This window comes from Stylophora pistillata, chromosome 4 (assembly GCF_964205215.1).
Source record: "Stylophora pistillata chromosome 4, jaStyPist1.2, whole genome shotgun sequence".
In the NCBI taxonomy this organism is placed as follows: Eukaryota; Metazoa; Cnidaria; class Anthozoa; order Scleractinia; family Pocilloporidae; genus Stylophora; species Stylophora pistillata.
This window is the reverse complement of record NC_142522.1, coordinates 34,028,706-34,055,236: the sequence shown is the minus strand read 5'-3', so window position 1 is coordinate 34,055,236 and position 26,531 is coordinate 34,028,706. Positions and strand designations below refer to the sequence as shown.

Sequence of the window (26,531 nt, the reverse complement as noted above, 5' to 3'; positions counted from 1 at the left end):
TAGGATGAAAAGTAGTACTTTGAAGGCAACTAGCATTTCCTAGCCAGTAAATGTGTAATCATAAATTGAGTGTTCCCACTGCGAGAAACAGCCAATCAACACAGATAATACACAATTAATGACTGTCTTGATGAAAATCTGGAAATTATTTTTTACCTCTAATGAAATGGCCCGCCTAGACTAGCATAGCTATATGCGGGCAAGTCCGACTTTAAATTTGTGTTTTATGTAATAACAATCATAAAAAATGATGATGATGATGAAATGTTTAAAAAAGAGTCAGAGCCCTAAAATTGTGACGTTTGAACGCTCTTTGCTTATGCGAATTTCCGTAAAATGTTTTTCTAAAGCTTTGGAGCAGTGCTCTCGTTTAAAATCAGTGGATACTCCTGAATTCAAGAATTTTTTGGTGAATATGTGTAGATTCAGTCAAGTTTACATCATAATCCAAAAAGGAAATTCGACAGTTTAATTGATGGTAGGGAGTCGAAGTTATATAATCATAATCATTGAATCATCATAAAAAAAAAGACAAGATTTTAATTAGTCTTTTAAGTTTGCTCGCAGGAACCTATCATTAAGACAGCACGTAAACACACATCCAAAGCTTACCACAGTTGTTATAAAAAAAGTTTTCACTTCCAGAAAAAAGCAGTCCACCTCTCTCTCTAATTTCACAAAGTCATCTTTGCAGCGGAAAGCTCACTCCGGCAAACAGCAACACTGATAAATAAAGGCTGTTAGTTTCTAAAGAAACTGTTTGGGGCTGCGTCGGTGGGGGTAACGAAATAATTTGGATATATCAACAAAGTTGAAATGGTAAATTGGCCACCGTAACGATTACAAAAGCTGACGTTTCGAGCGTTAGCCCCTCGTCGGAGCGACACTGATAGCCACATAATGCCGAGGTGTCCAGCTATAAGCTAATTCATAAGGTTATTGTTTTTACAAATCATACTTGTTTCCTGGCCAACGGAATGTAATTACTCCAAAAAAAAAATGCTACCGTCGCTATAAACATGACAAATGTTTTCAGATAAACTTACGCAACAAAACCCGAAAACTGCTTTGAACAGAAGATGGACCAATCAGTAAAAAAGCCGTTTCCTTTCTACTGCACGGATTCAGAGGAACTGTGTTGTTTCTATGGTGATCGTTGCTATAACAGCTAGAAGTATTTGGTTACATATTGTATGAGTTTTTCGCTATGGGAACTGAATCTCAGTCCAATAGATCTTCATTAGTCGCAAAATGAGATGGAAATTATTAAAATGTTGCCAATCACGACCTCAAACGTTAGCCGCTTTTCCTATTTCCCGATGTATTTCGATCACTGCTTTGATGTTTTGATGAAGCATTCTTACAACTTACACAATCAGATTCTCTCGTGGCAGCGTATAGGCGGATTCATGCTGACGTCATTGTTTACATTTTTGCTCATTTGCATACGGCTTTGCGTAAAGAAGGAAGCATGTTAGATACAAATTGACTTCAGGCAGCTAAAGAGCTAGAAAACCTCAGTATATGGTGAAATTTTTAGCTCTTTGGGTGTAATATTCAAGGAGAAATAGTCCATCAAAAACTGCAAAATTTCTGGGTGGCAAAAGTGCTAATGAGCTCATACATAGAGTCCTAAAGTGCTTACGTCACGTTTCCATAGCACCGGAATTCTGTGGTCTAAACAAACCAATATGGCGTCCCTAGCGTGACACATTGTCGTTGACCTCGAACACTTCAAGAGCTATAATAGCGCATTTTATCCTCCAATAATAGAAATAAGATAAAGAGAATCAAGATAACCTTTGGCCTTACTATTGAAGAGTATAATAAGCGGACAAAAGCACCTGGTGAGCAATAATTCGAGTCAAAACGCCACGGAGACGAAGTTTGCGATGGGCCAGTGTTTTCATCCAGATTGCAATCACACATCTGAAAGCCACTGCTGCCGATTCTTTTCGTTTCCAGACCAGAAAAAACATAAAACACTCTATGATAAGTGGATATCATTTGTAAGGTGAGTATTTTTCGAAAAATATATATTTCGATGCTGTACCATCGATTAGAAATAGCTGTTTTTTTTTATATCTCAAACTGATTCACGATTAGCTGTTTCTCTTTCTTGTCTTATTTCTTTTCTCGCGGCTTTGCCTTTCCTTGTCTTCAGTCTTGATCTAAGATTATTTAGTTCCTAAAAAACTATATGATAGTTGTGAGTATCAAAGCTTTTACACTAACTAGTATTAAGTAACAAGCTCAGAGAAATACTCGCTTCGCATTCACGTCTTAGACTACAAGGTTAAGCATGTGACCAACTAAACTTTGGGTTTTTTAAGCGCAAGTATAGTAACTGCTTCTGTCTTTTTCTGTTATAGGAGAGGAGATAGAAAGCCCAGCAAACATTCGCGACTTTGCAGTTGTCACTTTAAAGATGGGCGAAAAGAAAATATGCCAACCATCAGTGACAGAAACAGGCACAAGCTGTTTGATAGTTTGGACTTGCTGCCAGGTACAGGACCAACACCTCCCAGTACACCTACCCCCAAGAAAAAACGGAAAGTGTCTGCCGAGCCCACGAAATTACCAAGTGTAGCATCTGTGCTTGAAGAGATTAAAGAGAACTCTGAACCATGTTCCACTGAATGCTCACAAGAGGAAAAGACAAGTTCCAAAGAAGCTCTGCTGTCAATAGAGCTTGATATGACTTCAACAGAACTTGCTAAACACAAGGAAGTGTCAAGTTACTATAGTGCACACTACTCTGCTAAGAGCTTGAGCCCTGAGGTGATACGGATGGAGACAGGTCTACCCACTAAGGATGTTTTTGATATTGTTGTGGGATATGTTTCAAGATTCAAGGGTGAAATAAACTATTATGCTGGATGGAAGGTTGAGGCGATCACACTTGAGGACCAGATATTTATCACTCTGATGAAACTGAAACAAAATTATACCAATCTACATTTAGCCCAGTTGTTTTCATGCAGTGTTGCAACTGTTGCTAACATAGTACTAACTTTTGTCCGTGTTCTGCATTCTCTCCTGTTCAAAGACATCATGACAACTGTGCCATCTAGAGAAAAGAACAAGATGTGTTTGCCATCTTCTTTCACTGAGCACAGCAGTTGCCGCATTGTGATTGATTGTACAGACATTGAAATTGCTGCACCTAAGCTCATGTCCCAGCAGAATGCTACATATTCCAGCTACAGGGGAATGAACTCTTTCAAAGTCATTATAGGGGTTGCCCCAAATGGAGTTATAACCTATGTTAGTGATCTTTTTCCTGGCTCAGTCAGTGACAAGGTCATGGTTAAAGAGTCTGGGTTTTGTAAACATTTGAGTGCTGGTGATCTTGTTCTGGCAGACAAAGGTTTTCTCATCAGCGATGTAGTTCCAAGAGGTGTTTCAGTGAACATACCACCATTTCTCAACAATGGAAAGTTTACAGAGAGTGAGGCAAGGGCGACAAAATCAATAGCTCGATGTCGCATCCACGTAGAGCGTGCAAATGCAAGACTTAAGAGTTTTCGCATCCTTGGCTTCATCCCAGCATTTTTGAGGTGCCATGCTGACAAGCTATGCCAACTGTGCTCAGCTCTTGTTAATTTGCAGTATCCATTGATCAAGGATGGCTGCGAAGACTTTGAATTTGACTGAATAGAACTTTTTTTCAACTAAATTATAGTACAATGAGTTTTTAATATTATTTTTGTATTACTAGAAGCCCTACTGTAACAGATCAAATGGTATTGACATAGCTTTGGTCAAAAATATGATGTGGTCAGTTTTACATTTTTCTGATATTCATCTCCTTTATGTTCATTAATACAAACTACTATGTGTTCTGTGAAAATAGATTATAATGAAAACCAGTGACATTCTTAAATTGTCATTTCAACTAAATCCAGGTCAGGGGCATGTGACCAGTATGGAATTCTTTCGTCCAGTAGTTCCAAGTGTGAAAGTCGTGCTGGCTCAAAGGTTTTACTTTTGTGTCTGTGAAGCTGGGAGCCTGAGTCCAGGTGTATAAAACTAAAGCCACACTTCAATTAGCTTAAGGGATGGTGAGAGTTAGTCAGAAAAAATAACCTGTGCTGCATGGATTTTGTTTTGGCTCTCACCCCTTCCCTTTGCATTGCTATGCAAGCCTACTTAAGTGTGGCATAAGTTTTATGTACCTGGGCCCTGTTGAGTAACCAGGATAAGTGTTACCAGCTACCAGTAGCCATTGGTTGCAAAAAAAAATTGTTTAAGCTTGCTTTCAGGAAGAATGTAATTTATTATTAAGTTACTATGCTAAATGGAAAAATGTGGGTTCTTTATCTTGTGTCTCTATCTGAGTGTAGAATATGTAATGTTATATTAAGAAATTAATGTATGAAATTTAAAAAAATACCTTTCAACATTAGCTACTGCCTATTTACATTAGCTCCCACTCCCCCCCCCCCCCCCACTCTGATTATGTCCAGCATCTGTGCACCACTTTTCAAAGTTCTCCCTCGGTAATCTTTGGGAATAGTTGATGAAAGTAAAAATCACTCAAGATAGTAATATTGTGCTCCCAAGATTCATCTCGTTCAATCTTGATAACTACACTATTCTTTGTGGTCCATACAACAAAGTAGCAGAATTTGCGCTTTGTCAGGAACATCTGGCCTTGACACTGATGCCAGTAAACATGTGTGGTAGACAGCGTATAATTCCCTTCCTTCTCCTCCAAGTAAAAGTCTTTGTGCCCACAAGCTTCCTTGATTGTCGCATTTCGATGTGTGTAGGGGCACTTACACTCAATCACCGAGTCGTCTCCCACAAGTCCATCAGGGGAAGCACCCAGAACTCCCGACTCGTGTAGCCAAAGGCCGGTCTGTACAGGTGTAAAGTTTGTGATGTTGGTGAAGGATTTCAGGGCCTCAGTCTCATTGTCCTGTCCCCATGCAATTGCTTTAACTCCACTCAAGTTGTATTCCCCAAGTAGTCGCTTGATAAGAGACGGTGTAACTCTTTTTGCCTGGAGGACGGAGCCAAAATTACTGGCAGTCAGGCGGCCTCTACGAGCTTGGTGCCATGCAGGGCTGTTTCGCTGGCCAGCCGTGAGGGTGCTCACAACATTTATGGTTCTCTCCTCTACTTTGGCATTCTCAATCAAGTACTCTAATTGTTTTTCCTTCGTAGATGCCATAAGGAAACCTTCTGAGTAAATGATATCCTCAATCGTCTTGATCGGAAGAGGGGTAGCAGGTTGTGGTTCGGGACTCAAGATCCAGCAGGTCCCTGTAAATTTGCCATAGCGCTTTAGTTCGCTGTACAGCCACATCCGATCTTCTCGGCTAGGATCGCGCGCCAAAGGGCTGTTATCCTTCTTCTTCGGTGGCGCTGGAAACATCTGGCTTGCAGACTGTACGCTTTCTGCCTTTCGCTTTCGTTTCCATTGGCATTCCAGGTCCGTCCTGCTAAGGTTATGGATGCCATAAATAAATATGGCTGCAGCGTGACTGCACTTGAACTCGCCGCGAGGACACTCGCATTCTGTGTTTTTTATTTCGAGGTTTTCATCGAGATAAATCTGATAAAAAGATAATTCGAAACAGACACGTAAGTTGCAATATATATTCCGCAATATAAACATTAAATTGGAGGTGAAATCGGGGTTGGGAGTTCTTCGAATTGAACATACGTGTTGTGATCCCAAATTGGCAACTTACTGTGACTTTGTAGTCCTTATTTTTCATGCTTGCTTGGACTTCACCTTTGATGACTCCCCTGGAATAAATAAAGCTTTGGACATGGTCGGATTTGAAGTGGTTTTCTCCGCGATCAAGCGATTTCCGCTCTCCAGAAAAGAAAGAAACGAGTGAGCATATCGATAAAGACGCCATGTTTGAAGTATGAGTTTAAACTGTTTAGACCAGAAAAAAATGCTGTCATGGCAACGTGACGTCACACTTTAGGACTCTATTCTATGTAAAATTTTGAGTTTTTAAACCCGTGTTGCACAAAAAGTATTCAATGCATCAGGCTCGTATTCATTGGCCGAGTTAATCGTACTTTGACCTTTCGATATTCAGACATGATTTATTTTTAGCTCCATCAGAAACTGAATTGCTTATGCTAATGAGGCAAATATTGTAAACAAGGATTCCCCTATACGATCACTCATCACAAAACTCATTGTTTCCAAGGAACTTGTCACTAGGGAAACAGAACAAACCTAATTTGAATGACCAATTAACGTCAATTAAGGTTCATTAAGCTCTCCCTTGGGGCGTCACGGTGTTGAAACACAGTTGAGTGATTGTAATGGAGGCAACTACCAAATAAACATATCTCAGATTGTATTTAGTTACGTTGCCAAACAACAACCACAAAAAAATGTAGCGATTCTTCGAAATTTCCTATTTTTTTTAAGTTGTGGGTGTAGTTGAAGTAGGCACAGGATAGAAAAGTACGGATTATATTCAACTCAATAACAAACACTTACTGAAAATCTTTCAATTTCAATCCATTTTCATTTTGAGACTGGTGATGTGCCTTTTAAATACGAAGCAAATTATGAAAAACTATGCAAATTTTGTTTTGGATTAAAGCTGTTGGCTTTGATACTTAACAGAAAAAGAAAAGGAGTTTCTATCCGAAATCATGATTCCCCTTTCACGAACAAAGAAATTCTTTCGACTTGTATTTTTTTTCCGACTCAGGCAAAGCTGCGGAATGACGAGGTCTCAATGGGGCAATAGGGAGCTTAAGCAACCGCGATGAAAGGGACGACGACGGCGTCAAGTAATCGCGGAGGGTCTGGAACGAGGACGTCGTTTTTAGCGGGAAAATGAAACTTAAGCAGTGAAGTTGCTCAAGGACGACGACGTCTGAAATCTTGTTTATTCTCGCTTCGTCAGTTTAAGAAATGACATCGTCCATAGACGTCCCAAACCTTCTTCTTCTCACTCATGGATCAAATTTCCACATATATATCGAAAGTTCGAGAGTAGGTTATTCAATTCTTGAACATCAACAGTCCAAGGAATTATTAAGCTTTAGCTTTATTTACAATAATTTGCGCATCGCAAAAGTTTAAAATATTAAATTTTACGCAAGTTGTTTGAGATTTAAATTCAGTTCTAAGTGTTGCTGATATAAACAAACCTATTTCGCACAAGGTTTGTCTGATTTTCAACATGCTTTAGCCTGATATGTTCTATCTTTGATGCTCCTTCCTTTGGCGAGCAAACGACGTAAATCTGTCAATTTAATCAATGCTAGCTAGTGGTCGGCACAGATAGCAGTCGTCGCACTTCACCCAAGAATACTATTTTTTCTGGTGTGATTTTGTCGGAATAATTTTTAGGGCTGTAAATCTATATCAAACATTTTGAAAATAGATTCGGAAAACCTGACAGGTATTCAAGCTCATGTTAACACACGGATCTGAAGAATTCTTTGTTGTTAAAAGCGTCTCGATTGAAGAACAGCAACACGCAAAAATTTTAAGTAGCAATAATCCGGCAGTTCCATACACAGCTTTTGACCGAACGCAGAGGTGTATTACACTGCCATTTAAATCTTTTCATTCAATAATAATAATAAACAGCACTCTTTCATAAAATATACTCAAATAAATTTAAACCTTACGTGGTCGCTTTCACCGCTTGACTTGTCTGTTGTGCGGAGGAAGGAATATGAGTTGGTGGGTTTTCGAATTTTATTTGTTTAGAAAACTGAACAGAGTGGTTTAAATCAAACGAAGAAGCGAATACAAACTCCAACCGGCAATAGACTGTCTAAAAACTGACAATAAACCCGCACCTTTCGATGAGAAAAACTGCTTTGAAGTTCGGAAGTTCACGACGGCGTGAAACAGGTCCTTCTCAAGTCGTCGACGACAACACGACGACGGAATTCTTGGTTCGCGCTTGCGCAGTGACGTTCTTGCTACTTCCGGTCGTCGTCCTCCGTTCGTCGTCGTGGTTGCTTAAGCTCCCTAATAGCTCTTACAGTTAACGGTTAAAATTTTGGCCAATTTACGGCTAACGATTAACTTATTTGCGTTGCTGTTAAAAGAAAAAAGTTTGAATATATCAACAAAGTTGAAATGGTAAATTAGCCCTTCGTTAGCCCTTCGTCGGAGCGAATAGGGGAATTGTGGGTTGTGTAGCTCCTTTTTCTGCCTTTGAAAGCACACACAACCCACAATTCCCCTACTCGCTCCGACGAAGGGCTAACGCTCGAAACGTCAGCTTTTATAATCGTAACGGTGGCCAATTTACCATTTCAACTTTGTTGATATATTCAAATTATTTCGTTACCCCCACCGACGCAGCCCCAAACAGTTTCTTTAGAAACTATCAGCCTTTATTAAAAGAAAAAAGGTTACGGTTAACTTTTTCTACGATTTACGGTTAAAATTTTTTAAACCCCATGAGACCCTGCTCAATGAAAGGTGCACAATTCAACCAGTTAGATCCAGAGATTATTTGAAATTTTAGTCGGAGGTGCAAATTGAACTTATCAATAGCATACATTTTTTATTTCCCCCGAAAGACTCTTTTAAATATTTAACTCCATAAAGCTGAGATCCTAGAAAGCTGTAGTCCTCACTGTCTACAATACATTATTTTTCATTTTAGCGCTAAGGATTTGGTGTTAATCAAACACCATTCCCTGGTTGATATGAATCATTCTTCTGGTCACTTTTCTATTTGAAAATGTATTGGTATGGCAAGAAGAAATTCCTTTTGGTCACTAATAAGAGTAAAATAGCATCTAAAGTATTTCGTGAGCTGTATGCTTTATTCAAATATCGTCATTCGTTCAGTCACGTGATGAGCAGAGACAATCCATGAATGATGGAGAATTGACCGAAAAGTTAACAGCAGGAAAGAAACGAGATAAAGGGGAAATAAAAAAAGGAGAGGAGAGGGAGGGGAAGGAAATGGTTAAAAAAGAAGAAAATATATGTCCAGCCGAGAGATTCAGGATATCTAGTGCTGTTCTTGTTCCCCCATCTGATGGTTAGGGTTCCTGAAGTGCTTTATCAGATTTTAACGAATATAATGGGAATTAAAATGGTATATCAGCTGCCTGCTCTCTTTCCCTCAAGTAAAAATCAATTTAGTGCAGTGGTAGTAATTAATCAGATGTTAAAAGAGGAGGAAAAAAGGTTTAATGGTCGCGTCATCTGCATCTTGCGTCAATCTGGTGGCAACAGTGGTCCGACTGATTGTGGCGACCTTTTCGTCGATCAGTATCGTTACTCTCACATTCCATATTGGCCTATAATTCTTGGCTCTTTAATAGTTACCCATTAGCCCAATAGTGCCCCTCTAATATTTTATCAGATTTTTACGAAAATGGATTTTTTATGATAGATATAAATCACCGATCTTCCGCATTTGACAGCTCACAATATTTTACATGGCTCTATAACATCAACCGAGATTTTGCTCTCCAAGCTACCAAACCTTCTCCACCAGCCCCAAATGGAGCACGCAATAGTTGATAAAATGGACCACGGCTGGTGTTCTTCATTTTCTCATAGCCCTGATGACATAGAAGCTACTTGGGTTGGACATTTTCTTGTTGTTTTGAATGTGATTTTAAGTGGAAGCGCCACCTTAGGAAATCTTCTGATCTTGGTTGCCCTTCAAAAGGACTCTCGTCTTCATCCTCCATCGAAGCTTTTGTTTCGTTCCTTGGCGTCCACAGATCTCTGTGTTGGCCTTATTGCGCAGCCAAGTTTTGTTGTTTATCTATTTGTAATCCTAGAAAACATTCATAGCCTGTGTGAAATATCTGAAAATGTAACCAACGTTTCTGGCGCTGTCTTTACTGTCATTTCGCTTTGCACATTAACATGGATAAGTGTGGACAGATTCCTCGCTTTGCAGTTGGGGTTGAGGTACAGACACTTTGTGACAGTGCCCCGAGTTCGTAGAACCTTAGTCTTTTCCTGGTTGCTCGTTTTATCAATTGGCACATTGCATTTTTGGAAATTCGATGTTTTTTTGGCCATCATGACTTTGATTATAGTAATTTGCCTTGTTGCCACAATTTTCTGCTACTCGATGATTTTCGTTACTATGCGACGTCGGCGAGCGCAGCAGATAATTGATTTTGGACAACAAACAGGACACATGCTTAGATATAAAAAGGCATTTTATAAATTGATGGGGATTTCCCTTTTAGTGGTATCGTTTTATCTGCCGTTTTCGTCCTTTATTACTGTAAGAGTTATAAGCGGACCCGACCCCAGCTTTGCAGTATGGTTGCTAACTTTAACAACAGTAGTTTTTCTCAATTCCTCCCTGAACCCACTTGTTTATATTTGGAAGATCGGGGAAGTTAGACGAGCTGTAATTTATACAGTCCGCCGATTTTGTTAATGCTGTCTGTCTTGTTCACTAGTCGTTAAAGAATTCGATTAATTTTCCTGATCAAGAGACAACTTGAATGTTACCCTCAGTGTGACACGTACACTATAATGCATGTTAAAGATGGGGAGGAGATTGTCAGGTAAGAGGAAGTCGATTCTTAGATGGCTGAACACGCTTTGAAGTACGCAACCCCAGTTAATGGAGTATATTTCACCCATAGTAGCCAAGGAGTAGAAAAAACTAGAAATTTACAATTTTTTGGAGAAAATCTTGCTTTCCTCGGAATAAGGCTGTTGTTGATTACACAGTGGTTTTCCTTATATGACCAATATTTATTTATGATATTTAAGATAGTATGCGCGCTCTCATCGATCAAGTGTTGTGTTTAGATGAGGCCAAATAAACACGTAGAAAGACGTCTTTATTTAAAGCAAGACCAGGGATATTAAACGTAATTTCGTTCCTTTAAAAGTCTTTCTTTGCAAAGCATTAATTGTGCAATGAACGCATTTTCCGAAAAAAAAATTGAAAGTCCTTTCCTATGCAAGAAAAGTGACCTCCAAAAATTGAACAAATTGCTTCAGATATTGTTGGCGATGTAAACTGAATTTAGAATTTAGAAAGGAAGCGTATTTTATTTTTCCTCCGGAAGTACTGCCTATAAACTAACCCCGTAAAGCTGGTCTCCATTGCTAAGTAAAACACTCCCTTTACTCCAAGATCCAAATAATAATTCTCCTCACCGCTTGCCATATATCTTTTATAGATTGAGCTCCGAGAATTTGGTTTCTGAATAAAGGAATATCTCCCAGTTTACTTTTTTCTTTCATCTTGCGTCAATTCGGTGGCAAAAATAGTGCCGCCGATCGATAGTCGTGACTTTCTTCGTTGAATTAAAATTGTGGAATTTCCGCCATATTTCAAATCGTTCAAATCGTTTGCCGAACTCCCATGTTAATTCCTGAATGAAGATCGCAAAAGAAAATCAAATGGGCCCGAAGTACTCTTTTTTATCAATTTTATGGCTATCTTTTCATTGTTGTAAATTTATATCATTTCAATCCGTCATAAAAAAATTGAGCTCTTGCACAATTCACTGAAGGTGTAACCAACGTCTCCGTTTCTGTATTGCACTCATCACACTTTGCACATTGACCGGAATGAGTGTGGACGGACTTTTCGCTTTGTTGTTGAGGCTGAGATACAGATCTAGAGTCTTTGTAACAGTGACCCGAGCCCACAGAACCCTTGTTTTCCCAAATGATTTCGGAACAATTCCAAATCAAAGAGAAGAGAACCAACCATATCAATAGTTTATGTGATTTAATTAAGGGCAACTGTCGGATCCTTCCAACTGATGTGAGAAGTTTAGTATGAATAGCAACTGACGCTTTTGTGGTATTTAACTGGATTTTGATGAAGCCATCAGTAAGAGAACCGAATTCCATGTATCCATAGATCATAATCATCCTTATCAATGTGGTGGCAACAGAATTGTCATCGATAAAAATACTCTTTTTCCATCAAATCAAAATTGTCCCAAATATTTGCCGAGATGGCATACTAATTACCTCTTTTGCTTCCCTCGATTTTTATCGTATTTTGGCCGCAAGGACGTGAGCTGTTCCAAAGTAATTTTTGAGATTTTAATGAGCGATTAGTGAGAAAAGAAAAATCTATTATTTTGCGGAAATGGGTTTTACACTATGTTCCCATATCTAATCTCTATCTGGTGGCAACCCACTTAGTTGTTTTCGTCAAATCAAATTTGTAGCTCTCACAACAGAAATTGCCATGCCATTCTTAATTCTTAAAAGTTATTAGAGAATTTGCCCCTCAAAATGCCCGCGAACTTCTCTAATGCCTCCATGGAGATCGTTAAAGTTGATGAAATACTTCAAAGGTGTTCTTTCTTTATCGATAGCCTTAAAGACCGAGAGCCAACTTACGTTGAATATTTGTTTATTGTTGTGAATGTGATTTTGAGTGGAGGCGCATTCTTAGGGAATCTTCTGATCTTGGTTGCCCTTGAAAAAAGATTCTCGAAAACGAAGAATATAATAGAAGTCTCAGCCTATAAACCATTTATTGTGTGACGAAAACTCTCTCCAGAATAGGTTGATTTTCCTTTCCTGTTCAAGGAAAGTTCTCTGTAGAAATTGAAATAATCGTTGGTGGTAGAAATTAGATTTTACAAATATAACTTTTATTTTATTTCTCCCCTAAACGTACTATTTACTTACTCTACTCCATAGAGCCTGGTTCATTTCTAATTGAAATGAACCTAAACCCTTTCAAGTCCAAAACCTAAATGTTACTTCTTCTCAATGCCTGCCTTACATTACTACTTTGATGTTAAATCAAACAATAACTGATATTTTTCTTCGATCTCATCAACACTTCGCTTGAAAAGGTATTGTTAATGTCAGGGAAAATTCCTTTTTGACCACCATCGAAGGGTTAATTAGGTACAATAGAAAAAAATAATTGGATGAGTATTATATTTTAATGTCTCCATTTATGCAATCTAGGGATTGGCAAAGAAATTAAACTGTTTGTGGAGGAGGGAGATTCAGTGGAAAATTTCATAGGAGAAAAGGGGAAAATGGAGGGGGAAGAGATGGCTGAAACATAGCAAAGTTTCAGTCAAGACGATAGATTCGATGTAGAATGCTGTTCGCGTGCCCTAGTTTCATACTTCACTCTCATAGTTGGTTCTTCTGTGAGGGTTCATCAGATTTTAACGAAATTAACAGAGGGTACATCAATTACATTTTGTCGTACCCTCAATTTTACCTCAAATTTGGCCTCAAGCAAAAGACAAGTTCCTTCCGGATGACAACCCATTACTGCGTCAGTAGTATTTAATCAGATGTAATACAGGAGAGGAAAATTCCGTTTATTTACGGAAATAAGTATTACATCATGATTATAATTACAAATCGTTATCCTTATCTTGCATCAATTAGGTGGTTTTTTCTTCAAATCACATTTGTCACGCTCTTAAATTATTTTAATTGAGTCAGTTTGCTAGACATAACGTCTCGTAGTCACGTTCGACGCACTAAAAACTACTATAAAACGAATACAAGAATTGTAAAAACGTGTAAAATGGTATATAAAAAGTCACTTGTAACAATGTAGCGGAATTCCAAATCGATTTCGATCAATTACGATCCTCATCAGTAGTACTCCGCCATGTTTAAAATACTCATAAATAATTGTTCATATAAGTGACTCTGAAATGTCCACACTTCTTCCAGGCTTCATGTAAGCGGTCATGATGTATCAATCACAGCTCGTGGGATTTGAAAAAAGTTCCATTCGTTCTTGGAGTTCATAAGCGAGTCTTCGTTCACATTATTTATCCTCACTCCTTCAGTTATTTGTCTCAGCATCGCGTCATTGTGATAGACCCCCGTCACATCCATTCGGAACTGCTTTACCTCTCTATTGTGTTTCTCTTTACAGTGTTTCCACAATGCAGATCGTTCTTCCTTATTGTTAAGTGATTTCGTATGCTCTTTCCCTCTGGTATACGCGCTCCTGGCTGTTTCCCCTACGTATACGCTGTTACACTGGATACACTTAATCTCATACGTCACACTTTCTCTATCACACGGTCCTTTTCCACCTGTGCTACACACTGGGCAGTCTTCTCGTCCACACTGTCGCGGTTTAAATGGGTCGGACTTTTGGAGTAGTCGTTTAATGGCGATTCCGGCTTTCTCCACCACTTTAATATTGAAACCTTGCTGCTTTATTTCTGTCTGGTATTCCTTCCGTAACCGTGAGTTGGGCGTAGCTGGTACAAAAATTACTGATTCATTCCCGCCGCGTTTGTACCAGTTGGATTTCCTTTCGCTCTTTTCCTTTTCTCGTTCCACCTTCCTCCACTCCTTGGGTCGATGTAACGGTCTTTCTCCTTTTCGCTCAGCTCTTTGTCTCGCTCTAAAAGCTTTGAGGGCCGAATCTACAACCTCATATCTGAATTTCTTGCTGTACCCCGAGTATTGCATTCTCAGGACCATCTCGTTAACATTCTCTACTACTCGTTCCCATGGTAACAATCTGCTACAGTTAAGTAAGACCCGAAGGACTTCTTGGGTCAGGACTGTTCTCTTTGTACTCCAGCTTACGGCAGACCTAGCATGTATGACTGTCCTAGAAGCCATGCTCTTGGAATAAAACTCATACATGATCACTGAGGCTGAGGCTTTCTCGTCCTGCCTGTCTGTCTCTTCCCCTTTTGTTTCCATCCACACCTTCAAGTCAAGGATAGGTAGCTTTCCGTCCTGGTGTTTAGAGGGGTAATCTATTTCGAGTTGTATTGACGGGTGTATGTCGTTTCCTATCTGTTTTATCAATGTCATAGTCCTCTCATGATGAGAGGACTATGACATTGATAAAACAGATAGGAAACGACATACACCCGTCAATACAACTCGAAATAGATTACCCCTCTAAACACCAGGACGGAAAGCTACCTATCCTTGACTTGAAGGTGTGGATGGAAACAAAAGGGGAAGAGACAGACAGGCAGGACGAGAAAGCCTCAGCCTCAGTGATCATGTATGAGTTTTATTCCAAGAGCATGGCTTCTAGGACAGTCATACATGCTAGGTCTGCCGTAAGCTGGAGTACAAAGAGAACAGTCCTGACCCAAGAAGTCCTTCGGGTCTTACTTAACTGTAGCAGATTGTTACCATGGGAACGAGTAGTAGAGAATGTTAACGAGATGGTCCTGAGAATGCAATACTCGGGGTACAGCAAGAAATTCAGATATGAGGTTGTAGATTCGGCCCTCAAAGCTTTTAGAGCGAGACAAAGAGCTGAGCGAAAAGGAGAAAGACCGTTACATCGACCCAAGGAGTGGAGGAAGGTGGAACGAGAAAAGGAAAAGAGCGAAAGGAAATCCAACTGGTACAAACGCGGCGGGAATGAATCAGTAATTTTTGTACCAGCTACGCCCAACTCACGGTTACGGAAGGAATACCAGACAGAAATAAAGCAGCAAGGTTTCAATATTAAAGTGGTGGAGAAAGCCGGAATCGCCATTAAACGACTACTCCAAAAGTCCGACCCATTTAAACCGCGACAGTGTGGACGAGAAGACTGCCCAGTGTGTAGCACAGGTGGAAAAGGACCGTGTGATAGAGAAAGTGTGACGTATGAGATTAAGTGTATCCAGTGTAACAGCGTATACGTAGGGGAAACAGCCAGGAGCGCGTATACCAGAGGGAAAGAGCATACGAAATCACTTAACAATAAGGAAGAACGATCTGCATTGTGGAAACACTGTAAAGAGAAACACAATAGAGAGGTAAAGCAGTTCCGAATGGATGTGACGGGGGTCTATCACAATGACGCGATGCTGAGACAAATAACTGAAGGAGTGAGGATAAATAATGTGAACGAAGACTCGCTTATGAACTCCAAGAACGAATGGAACTTTTTTCAAATCCCACGAGCTGTGATTGATACATCATGACCGCTTACATGAAGCCTGGAAGAAGTGTGGACATTTCAGAGTCACTTATATGAACAATTATTTATGAGTATTTTAAACATGGCGGAGTACTACTGATGAGGATCGTAATTGATCGAAATCGATTTGGAATTCCGCTACATTGTTACAAGTGACTTTTTATATACCATTTTACACGTTTTTACAATTCTTGTATTCGTTTTATAGTAGTTTTTAGTGCGTCGAACGTGACTACGAGACGTTCTGTCTAGCAAACTGACTCAATTATCGAACACGTTCCTGGCCTCGGCCCACAAAATTTCATCACAATAAATTATTTTACATTGCCCTTTAATATCTTGGAGGTGTAAGATTCAAGAAGGCGTTCCTCCCTCACGACTTTTTGATGGAAGATGCAAACATTAGTCGATTGGACCTCAGGTGTCTTTGGTTTATCGATATCTTTGAATACCCAGAACCTCCTTGGGTTGTCTATTTTTTCATTGTTGTAAATGTGATTTTCAGTGGAAGCGCAATCTTAGGAAATCTGCTCATCTTGGTTGCCCTTCAAAAGGACTCTCGTCTTCATCCTCCATCTAAGCTTTTGTTTCGTTCCTTGGCGTCGACGGATCTGTGTGTTGGCCTTATTGCGCAGCCAAGTTTTGTTGTGTATCTTATTTTTATCCTTAAAAACAAATTGAGCCTATGTGAAATACCTGAAGCTGTAATCAACATCTCTGGCGCTGTATTAACTGTCATTTCGCTTTGCACATTGACCGGAATAAGTGTGGACAGACTTCTTGCTTTGCAGATGGGAATGAGATACAGACACTTTGTAACAGTGGCCCGAGTTCGTAGAATCTTAGCCTTCACCTGGTTACTAGTTTTATCGATTGGTGTTCTACACTTTTGGAAAATCAATTTTTTTTTTTGCCATAACATGTTTTATTATAGTATTTTGCCTTGTGGCCCTAACTTTCTGCTACTCGATGGTTTTTCTTATTATGCGACGTCGACGAGAGCTACAGATATTTAATTTTGGACAACAAACAGGACACATCGTAAGATATAAAAAAGGAGTTTATAAATTGATAGGTATTTCCCTTTTAATGGTATCGTTTTATCTGCCATTTTCGTCCTTTATTACTGTAAGAGTTATAAACGGACCCGACGCTAGCTATGCAGTATGGTTGAAAACTTTTACAACCGTAGTTTTTCTCAATTCCTCCCTGAACCCACTTGTTTATATTTGGAAGATCAGGGAAGTTAGACGAGCCGTGATTGTCACAGTTCGCGCACTTTTTACATTTTGCCTCTAGCATGAAGGGGCAAAGGCTAGGGTTAGAGTGTCCAATTGCTCAAATTGTTTGCTTTAATGTAACGGGCCAGTCGTCCTGTATTGAAGAATTGATTATGTTTCATCAATAGTAGTCAAGGAATGCAATAACTTATGTATTATTTTTTTTCATGCGGCAATTTGATAGTCAGGTCTCTACTTCTGTCTTCAATGAGGATATTATGACCGTCAGGTACGATTGCAATTGTAATTTTCGGCTTAATGAGTTGCCAGTTTCTCGAAGATATATATGGTGAAGCATGAGCTTAATTTTTTTTTTTTGCATCTTATTTTGGCCACAAGGATGTGAGTTGTTCTAAAATAATTTTTGAGATTTTAATGAAGCCGTTAATGAGCAAAGGAAATCCATTATTTTTCGGAAATGGGTTTTGCACTGTGATCCCATATCTACTCTCTATCTGGTGGCAACTCACTTAGTGGTTTTCGTCAAAAGAAATTTGTATCTCTCACGACATTTTGAAATTGCCATATCATTCTTATCTTTAAAAGTTAATAGAGAATTTACTCCTCAAAATGCCCGTGAACTTCTCTCATCTCTCCATGGAGATCGCTAAATTTGATGAAATACTTCAGAGGTGTTCTTAGTTTATCGATAGCCTTAAAGACCGAGAGCCAACTTGAGTTGAATACTTGTTTATTGTTGTGAATGCGATTTTGAGTGGAAGTGCATTCTTAGGGAATATTCTGATCTTGGTTACCCTTAAAAAATATCCTCGCTTTAATCCTCCACCTAAGCTTTTGTTTCGTTCCTTGGCGTCGTCGGATCTGTTTGTTGGCCTAATTGCGCAACCCACTTTTGTTTTTTCATCTGTCCTAAAATTAAAGATAGCCTTTGTAAAATATCTGAAAGCGTGGTCAACCTCTCCTGTATAGGTTTTGCTGTCATTTCTCTATGCACATTCACTGGGATAGGTATGGACAGATTCCTCGCCTTGCAGTTGGGTATGATATACAAATACTAGGTGACTGCGGCCCGTGTTCGACACGATAGGAAGGAAAACGCGTGCACTATAAGTACCTCTCGTTGTCCCATACAAAGCCTTAGAAAACTTTACTAAGGCTTAGTGTGGGACAACAGGAGGTACTTACAGTGCACGTATTTTCCGTCCTGTCATATTGCTTTATCCTGGTGCTAGTGTTATCGATTTGTGTGTTTCAGTTTTGGAAGTATAATTTCTCCTTTGTTATTCTGACTTTCACCGTAGTACTATGTCTAGTGCTAACAATTTCCTGAAACACGATGATTTTCGTGTCTATACGTCATCGACGCGCGCGGCAGATTGCTAAAATGGGAAGATAAACAGGACACATGTTCAGGTATAAAAAGGCAGTCTATAAATTGCTATGCCGGGATCTCGCTTTTGATGATATTGTTTTATCTACCATTTTCTTACGCTACAGCTGTAAGACATAGAAACGGACCAGAAAGCGCTAATGCATTATGGTTGGTAGCCATGACTTCAGTAGTTTTTCCCAATTCCTCCCTGAACCAACTTGTTTATATCTAGAAGATCAGGAATCCAATTTAGAGCGAAACAACTAAAAATGGATCATTTTTCCAAGAGACCACGATCTCTCGAGACTACGTCTGCCATTAGTTTATCACAGTTTTGTTCTTATGCAGCTTTCTAATACATACCCCTACCCCTGTAAAATATCTTAATTTCGTGCAAGGCCACTAAATAACTGATCAGCCTAAGACAATATCGATATCTAAGATAGTATGCATGCTCTGTGACCGGTCGATAGGTGCCCTTAGACGAGGCAATATAAACACGTAAAAGGTCTTTTACACAAAATAAATTTTATTTTATTTTTCCCTAGATGCACTATTTTTAACTTAACTCCACGGAGCTGGGTTCAATGCTAATTAAAAGGTCATTTACCCTTTCAATTCCAAAATGTAAATATTAATTCTTTTCAATGCCTGCAATACATTACTTACTGCTTTGACGTTATATCAAACAATATCCCCAACTTGATATTTTTCTCTCATCTCATTAACATTTTGCTTGAAAAGGTATTGTTCATGTTAGGAAAAATTCCTTTTTCGCCACCATCGAAGGGTAAAGTAGTTCAAATAGAAAAAAATATATATTATTAGTATTATATATTAATGTCTCCATTTATGCAATCTAGTGATTGGCAAAGAAACTGTTTGCGGAGGCTGAGATTCAATAGAAAATTTCGTAGAGTGAAGAAGGGGAGAATGGAGGAGAAAGGGATGGCTGAGACATAGCAAAATTTGCGTCAAGGAGAAAGATTGGGTGAAGAATGCTGTTCTTGTGCCTTAGTTTCATACTTCAGTCGAATAGTTAGTTCTCCTGTGGAGGTTTATCAGATTTTAACGAGAATTACAGGAGATGGTACATTGATGACCTTTTGTTGTCCCCTCAAATTTACCTCAAATTTGGCCTCAAGCAAAAAACAAATTCCCTCTGGTTGACAACCCATTAGTGCGTCAGCAGTATTTAATCAGATATTAATAGAGGAGAGGAAAATACCATTTATTCACGGGAAGTAAGCTTTACGTCATGATTACAAATCGTTATCCTTATCTTACATCCATTTGGTGCTTTTTTCTTCAAATCACATTTGTCAGGCTCTCAAATTATTTCACATTGCCCTATAATATCTTGGTAGTGAAAGATTCAAGAAAGCACGCCTCCCTCACGACTTTTTGATGGAAGATGCAAACATTAATCGATTGAACTTCAGGTGTTTTTGGTTTATCGATATCCTCGAAGACTCAGAACCTTCTTGGGTTTTCTATTTTTTCATTGTTGTAAATGTGATTTTCAGTGGAAGCGCAATCTTGGGAAATCTGCTCATCTTGGTTGCACTTCAAAAGGATTCTCGTCTTCATCCACCATCTAAGCTTTTGTTTCGTTCCTTGGCGTCGACAGATCTGTGTGTTGGCCTTATTGCGCAGCCAAGTTTTGTTGTTTATCTTACTTTTATCCTTAAAAACAAATTGAGCCTATGTCAAATATCGGAAGGTGTAACCATCATCTCTGGCGCTGGCTTTACTCTAATTTCGCTTTGCACATTAACATAGATAAGTGTGGACAGATTCCTCGCTTTGCAGTTGGGATTGAGATACAGAAGCTTTGTAACAGTGGCCCGAGTTCGTAGAATCTTAGTCTTTTCCTGGTTGCTAGTTTTACCAATGGGCACATTGTATTTTTGGAAATTCAATGTCTTTTTGACCAACACAACTTTGATTGTAGTACTTTGCCTGGTAGCTACAACTTTCTGTTACTCGACGATATTTGTTACTATGCGACGTCGACGAGCGCGGGAGATAATTAATTTTGGACAACAAACACGACACAGACTTAGATATAAAAGGACAGTTTATAAATTGATGGGGATTTCCCTTTTCATGGTATCGTTTTATCTGCCGTTTTCGTGCTTTATAACTGTAAGAGTTATAAACCGACCCGACTTCAGGTATGGAGTAGGGTTGATAACTTTAACAACAGTAGTTTTTCTCAATTCCTCCCTGAACCCACTTGTTTATATTTGGAAGATCGAGGAAGTGAGACGAGCCGTGATTGTTACAGTTCGCGCACTCTTTACATTTTGCTTCTAGCTTTCACTAACGATAGCATGAAGTGGCAAAGGCTAAGGTTAGAGTGTCCAATTGCTCAAATTGTTTGCTTTAATGTAACGAGCCAGTCGTCCTGTATTGAAGAATTGATTATGTTTCATCAATAGTAGTCAAGGAATGCAATTACTTATGTATTTTTTTTTTTGATGCGGCAATTTGATAGTCAGGTCTCTACTTCTGTCTTCAATGAGGATATTACGACTGTCAGATACGATTGCAATTGTAATTTTCGGCTTAATGAGTTGCCAGTTTCCCCAAGGTATATATGGTGAAGTATGAGCTTAATTTTTTTTTTCATCTTATTATGGCCGCAAGGACGTTAGTTGTTCTAAAATAATTTTTGAGATTTTAATGAAGCCTTTAATGAGAAAAGGAAAATTTATTATTTTGCGGAAATGGGTTTTGCACTGTGATCTCATATCTACTCTCTATCTGGTGGCAACCCACTTAGTTGCTTTCGCCAAAGAAAGTTTGTATCTCTCACGACATTTTGAAATTGCCATATCATTCTTACCTTTAAAAGTTATTAGAGAATTTGTTCCTCAAAATGCCCGTGAACTTCTCTCATCCCTCCATGGAGATCGCTAAATTTGATGAAATACTTCAAAGGTGTTCTTAGTTTATCGATAGCCTCAAAGACCGAGAGCCAACTTGAGTTGAATACTTGTTTATTGTTGTGAATGTGATTTTGAGTGGAAGTGCATTTATAGGGAATATTCTGATCTTGGTTACCCTTAAAAAAAGATTCCCGCCTTAATCCTCCAACTAAGCTTTTGTTTCGTTCCTTGGCGTCGTCGGATCTGTTTGTTGGCCTAATTGCGCGACCCACTTTTGCTTTTTCATCTGTCCTAAAAATCAAAGATAGCCTTTGTAAAATATCTGAAAGCGTGGCCAACCTCTCCTGTATAGTTTTTCGCTGCTATTTCTCTATGCACATTCACTGGGATAGGTATGGACAGATTCCTCGCCTTGCAGTTGGGTATGAGATACAAATACTAGGTGACTGCGGACCGTGTTCGACACGATAGGACGGAAAACGCGTGCACTGTAAATACCTCTCGTTGTCCCATACAAAGCCTTAGAAAACTTTACTAAGGCTTAGTTTGAGACAACAGGAGGTACTTACAGTACACGTATTTTCCGTCCTGTCATTTTGTTTTATTCTGGTGCTAGTTTTATCGATTGGTGTGTTTCAGTTTTGGAAGTATAATTTCGTCTTTGCTATTCTGACTTTCACCGTAGTACTATGTCTAGTCCTAACAATTTCCTGATACATGATGATTTTCGTGACTATACGTCATCGACGCGCGCGGCAGATTGCTAAAATGGGAAGATAAACTGGACACATGTTCAGGTATAAAAAGGCAGTCTATAAATTGCTATGCCGGGATCTCGCTTTTGATGATATTGTTTTATCTACCATTTTCTTACGCTACAGCTGAAAAAGCTTTAGCTACAATGGCGCCACATTATGGAACAGTTTACCAAGCGATATAAGGAACACAGAGTCTCTGGGGTTATTTAAACGTAAGATCAATGACATTTTTTAAGTCTAACGCACGGCATTCACGGAAAACAGCTTTAGTGTTATAGTATGTAGTTTTAATTTTAAATATCTTAGGGTATGTGATATGTATTTTTATAGGCTGATGAATTGATCGTGTCTAAATAAAGATTACAATACAATACAATACAATACAAATAAGACATATAAACGGACCAGAAAGCGCTAATGCATTATGGTTGGTAGCCATGACTTCAGTAGTTTTTCCCAATTCGTCCCTGAACCAACTTGTTTATATCTAGAAGATCAGGAATCCAATTTAGAGCGAAACAACTAAAAATGGATCATTTTTCCAAGAGACCACGATCTCTCGAGACTACGTCTGCCATTAGTTTATCACAGTTTTGTTCTTATGCAGCTTTCTAATACATACCCCTACCCCTGTAAAATATCTTAATTTCGTGCAAGGCCACTAAATAACTGATCAGCCTAAGACAATATCGATATCTAAGATAGTATGCATGCTCTGTGACCGGTCGATAGGTGCCCTTAGACGAGGCAATATAAACACGTAAAAGGTCTTTTACACAAAATAAATTTTATTTTATTTTTCCCTAGATGCACTATTTTTAACTTAACTCCACGGAGCTGGGTTCAATGCTAATTAAAAGGTCATTTACCCTTTCAATTCCAAAATGTAAATATTAATTCTTTTCAATGCCTGCAATACATTACTTACTACTTTGACGGTATATCAAACATTATCCCCAACTTGATATTTTTCTCTCATCTCATTAACATTTTGCTTGAAAAGGTATTGTTCATGTTAGGAAAAATTCCTTTTTCGCCACCATCGAAGGGTAAAGTAGTTCAAATAGAAAAAAATATATATTATTAGTATTATATATTAATGTCTCCATTTATGCAATCTAGTGATTGGCAAAGAAACTGTTTGCGGAGGCTGAGATTCAATAGAAAATTTCATAGAGTGAAGAAGGGGAGAATGGAGGAGAAAGGGATGGCTGAGACATAGCAAAATTTGCGTCAAGGAGAAAGATTGGGTGAAGAATGCTGTTCTTGTGCCTTAGTTTCATACTTCAGTCGAATAGTTAATTCTCCTGTGGAGGTTTATCAGATTTTAACGAGAATTAAAGGAGATGGTACATTGATGACCTTTTGTTGTCCCCTCAAATTTACCTCAAATTTGGCCTCAAGCAAAAAACAAATTCCCTCTGGTTGACAAGGCTTAATGAGTTGTTAGTTTCACCAAGGTATTGTGAGGTACGAACTTAATTTTTGATTGTTGTTCTTATCTCAAACATTTTTCCTTTAAGTAAAATATCACAGCTCTTATGACCAAGTATCTGGAGCAACATGACGTAAGTTAAAAAAGAAAGCTAGTGAGTAGTATCGCTATTTCGTTCTTTCAGAGTAGTAACGAGTATTGTTGGAAGACTACTAGCACTCTCTGATTAGCGCACGTAGTGCTTTGTTCCAGTCTGTTGTTAAACTTTTTACCATATTTAAAGTAGGCAATATTTTGTGATCTTGAACAGATGAAAAGATGACCAATAACTTAAAATGAAAGCTACAGAGATGTGAGTAATGCCAATGTAAGATTTGTTATGCTTTTTAGTACTAACTAAATCATCATTGTAAGTCGCTTTTATTACACGTTTCGGGCAGTCAGAGGGCCAATAACTAAAATCAACCAATCAAAATGCTCTATTTCCGGTCCAATATTCTCTAAGTATTGGACCGGGCACTGTCCCGAATGGTCCCGAATGATATCGCACTTGTGTCCCTTTGAACTTCAGTCGTATAATAAATCTCTTATAAACCAAGCTTTCTCGGGACCGCACTGGAAGAATATCGGCCCTCGGTCTTTTTTGTACGGACCTCGCTGCGCTCGGTCCGTACTGTCAAGACCTCGGGCCGATATTCTCCCAGTACGGCCCTCGCGCTTGGTTATTAAGATATAGATATTAATTTCTCAAATAATACGTGAATTATAAATGTAAAAGAAGGCCGTATCACCTCGTGAGGTTGTATCATTCGTGCGAGTTTCTGTTTTATTGTTATTTTAAGAATACATCGATAATAAAAGCTTTAATCCAGGCAGAAATACCTAAGTTTTAGTTTGAGAGTTCTTGATATAATCGAGAAGAACTTTTGTATCGCCTAGCGTTAAGAATACGAATACCACGATGGCAAAAAAACAGAAGAGATGTTGACGTTAAATCCTTACTCGTGTGCAACCCGTTGTATTTAACAGGTGCAAAACTCTGTCAGTCCAGAAAGCAAATTAAAAGCTCTTATAACGTATTTCATTCAATATAAACAAAGTTAGCTCAGAATAGAATTGTAGGAAAGTTCGACGAAGTTCATGGCGCGGATTTTCCCATTCCGAGAAAAGCGCAAATGAGAATCAATTTGGATTCACTAAAGGTAAATATCCCCTATTTCATATTTTCTTTGGCTGAATATTTGCCATTGAGGAGCCTGTCGCACTTAATGGCTGCTTTTTGTGGGTACAAAAAAAATCCTTTATCAGTGTCAATCCGGCGGCCACTTCAAAGACCTCGGCAACTCCAATGAGGCTCCAATTAAGAAACATAACTGCTAGCTCCAGTATCCTCGATGCTATTGAGATGAAAATGTTTTGAAAGATTCTGTTGATAGTTATGTAAAAAAAAAAAATTAAGTGTAAATCTATGGTTAAATAAACACTTAACCTTCGGATTTTAGGCCAAAAAAGAATCCTGGGCATATCTAGTGTTAGTTTTCTATTTTAAGCCCGTAACAAGATCATTAAGAGAAGAAATTAATTTTCAATTTGACTCCAGGGCCTAACGGAAATGAAAACTGAATGCGATTCTTATAACTTGCCATTATGAGGGTCTATATCTCATCTCAAAATAAAAATCTTAGTGTTTAATATCCGCCATTCTAAAACAACTTTTGTATTCATGCCAAGAATTGTCAACTTTTCAAGATCGCATCAAACTAATATTTTGTGTAATGCGTCGTACGATTGCCATCCAAAAGTGAAACTGAATGTTCTAATTCACTTCCAAATGGAAAACAGTAGCTTAAGTCTTCAATTTCAGGAGGTCACCGAATGCACTGCGTACGCTAACATGTTCTTGAACCTCAGATCGGCTTGGATAATTTTTTTCATCATTGCTTTCGATGTTGTTCTTTTTTTAATGGCAATCATGGGAAACGCACTGATCTTAGTGGCTCTTCAGTCGGAATCTCACCTTTTTCCAACATCAAGAATGTTATTTCGCTCTCTAGCATCAACTGATCTTTGCGTCGGTCTTATAACTCAACCTTGCTTTGGAATCTTTCTATTTTCGGTGGCGACAAATCGTATGCGCATATGTGAAATAACGGAAGGTATGCTACACGCCAGTGGCGCGGTACTTTGCGGTATATCTCTTTCCAATCTGACCACAATAAGTGTGGATAGACTTCTCGCTCTGCACTTAGGGCTGAGGTACAGACAAGTTCTGACTGTTACACGAGTTCGTGGAGTTATAGCTCTCTCGTGGCTGGTGTATTCGTCACTTGGCTTGCTATACTACTTGAACATAGATGGTTTCTTGATTGCTTTGCCCATAAACACACTCTTATGTATTCTGTCCTTGACAATTTGCTACATGAAAATCGTGGTTACTATGCGTCGTCGTCAAGCTCGGGTTCACGAAGAGAGACACTTGAACAATGTCAATTCAGGCCGCCTGCAGATGTACCAAAAAACAGTTACTTATTCAATGTGGGTTTCGCTTGCAATAATATCTTTTTATCTTCCATTTATGGTTGTCTTAGTTGTCAGATCGATTCACGGAAACAGTCTCTCTTTAGTGCGTGCACAAGGCCTCGCTGCATGTTTGGTTTTTCTCAACTCATCGTTGAACCCGTTTATTTATTGCTGGAAGATCAACGGAGTGAGACAAACTGTAAAGACGACGGTCAGACGCTGCTGGCCTCTAGCTACACAAAATTGAAGCCTGACATCTTTATCAAGAAAATGCTACTTGTCTGTATTGGCAACGAGTCAGATTTTTTTATCTCATTTAACGAGGGATGGATTTTTTCCTCACCTCTTATAATAAAGTCGCATAATAGAATCGTTAATAAAAAGGTCGAAATTGGTTAATTATTTGAGTTTTTGCGGAGCGCAGTTTTTTTGCTTTCCATTTCTACTTTAAAGAACA

General features: G+C 38.8%; 3 protein-coding genes and 2 pseudogenes across 3 annotated transcripts; 4 read left to right on the top strand and 1 right to left on the bottom strand.

Moving 5' to 3' along the window:
- Positions 1 to 1,627: 1,627 nt before the first annotated feature.
- Positions 1,628 to 4,327, top strand: LOC148733444 (uncharacterized). The gene is made up of 2 exons (XM_088758445.1): positions 1,628 to 2,014; positions 2,373 to 4,327. The coding sequence occupies exons 1-2, from the start codon at positions 1,893 to 1,895 to the stop codon at positions 3,655 to 3,657; spliced, it is 1,407 nt and encodes a 468-aa protein (XP_088614571.1). The 5' UTR covers positions 1,628 to 1,892; the 3' UTR covers positions 3,658 to 4,327.
- On the bottom strand, positions 3,680 to 5,956 carry LOC148733443 (uncharacterized). Its single transcript, XM_088758446.1, has 2 exons — positions 5,703 to 5,956; positions 3,680 to 5,563 (listed from the first exon to the last, which is right to left on the bottom strand). Exons 1-2 carry the CDS (start codon positions 5,874 to 5,876, stop codon positions 4,487 to 4,489), a joined length of 1,251 nt encoding a protein of 416 aa, XP_088614572.1. The 5' UTR covers positions 5,877 to 5,956; the 3' UTR covers positions 3,680 to 4,486.
- Positions 5,957 to 9,258: 3,302 nt separating this feature from the next.
- On the top strand, positions 9,259 to 11,183 carry LOC148733442 (melanocyte-stimulating hormone receptor-like). Its single transcript, XM_088758452.1, has one exon. The coding sequence runs from the start codon at positions 9,474 to 9,476 to the stop codon at positions 10,374 to 10,376; it is 903 nt and encodes a 300-aa protein (XP_088614578.1). The 5' UTR covers positions 9,259 to 9,473; the 3' UTR covers positions 10,377 to 11,183.
- A 4,993-nt stretch (positions 11,184 to 16,176) lies between these two features.
- Positions 16,177 to 18,033, top strand: LOC148733441 (melanocyte-stimulating hormone receptor-like; annotated as a pseudogene).
- A 1,412-nt stretch (positions 18,034 to 19,445) lies between these two features.
- LOC148733440 (melanocyte-stimulating hormone receptor-like) lies at positions 19,446 to 21,465 on the top strand (annotated as a pseudogene).
- Positions 21,466 to 26,531: the final 5,066 nt, after the last annotated feature.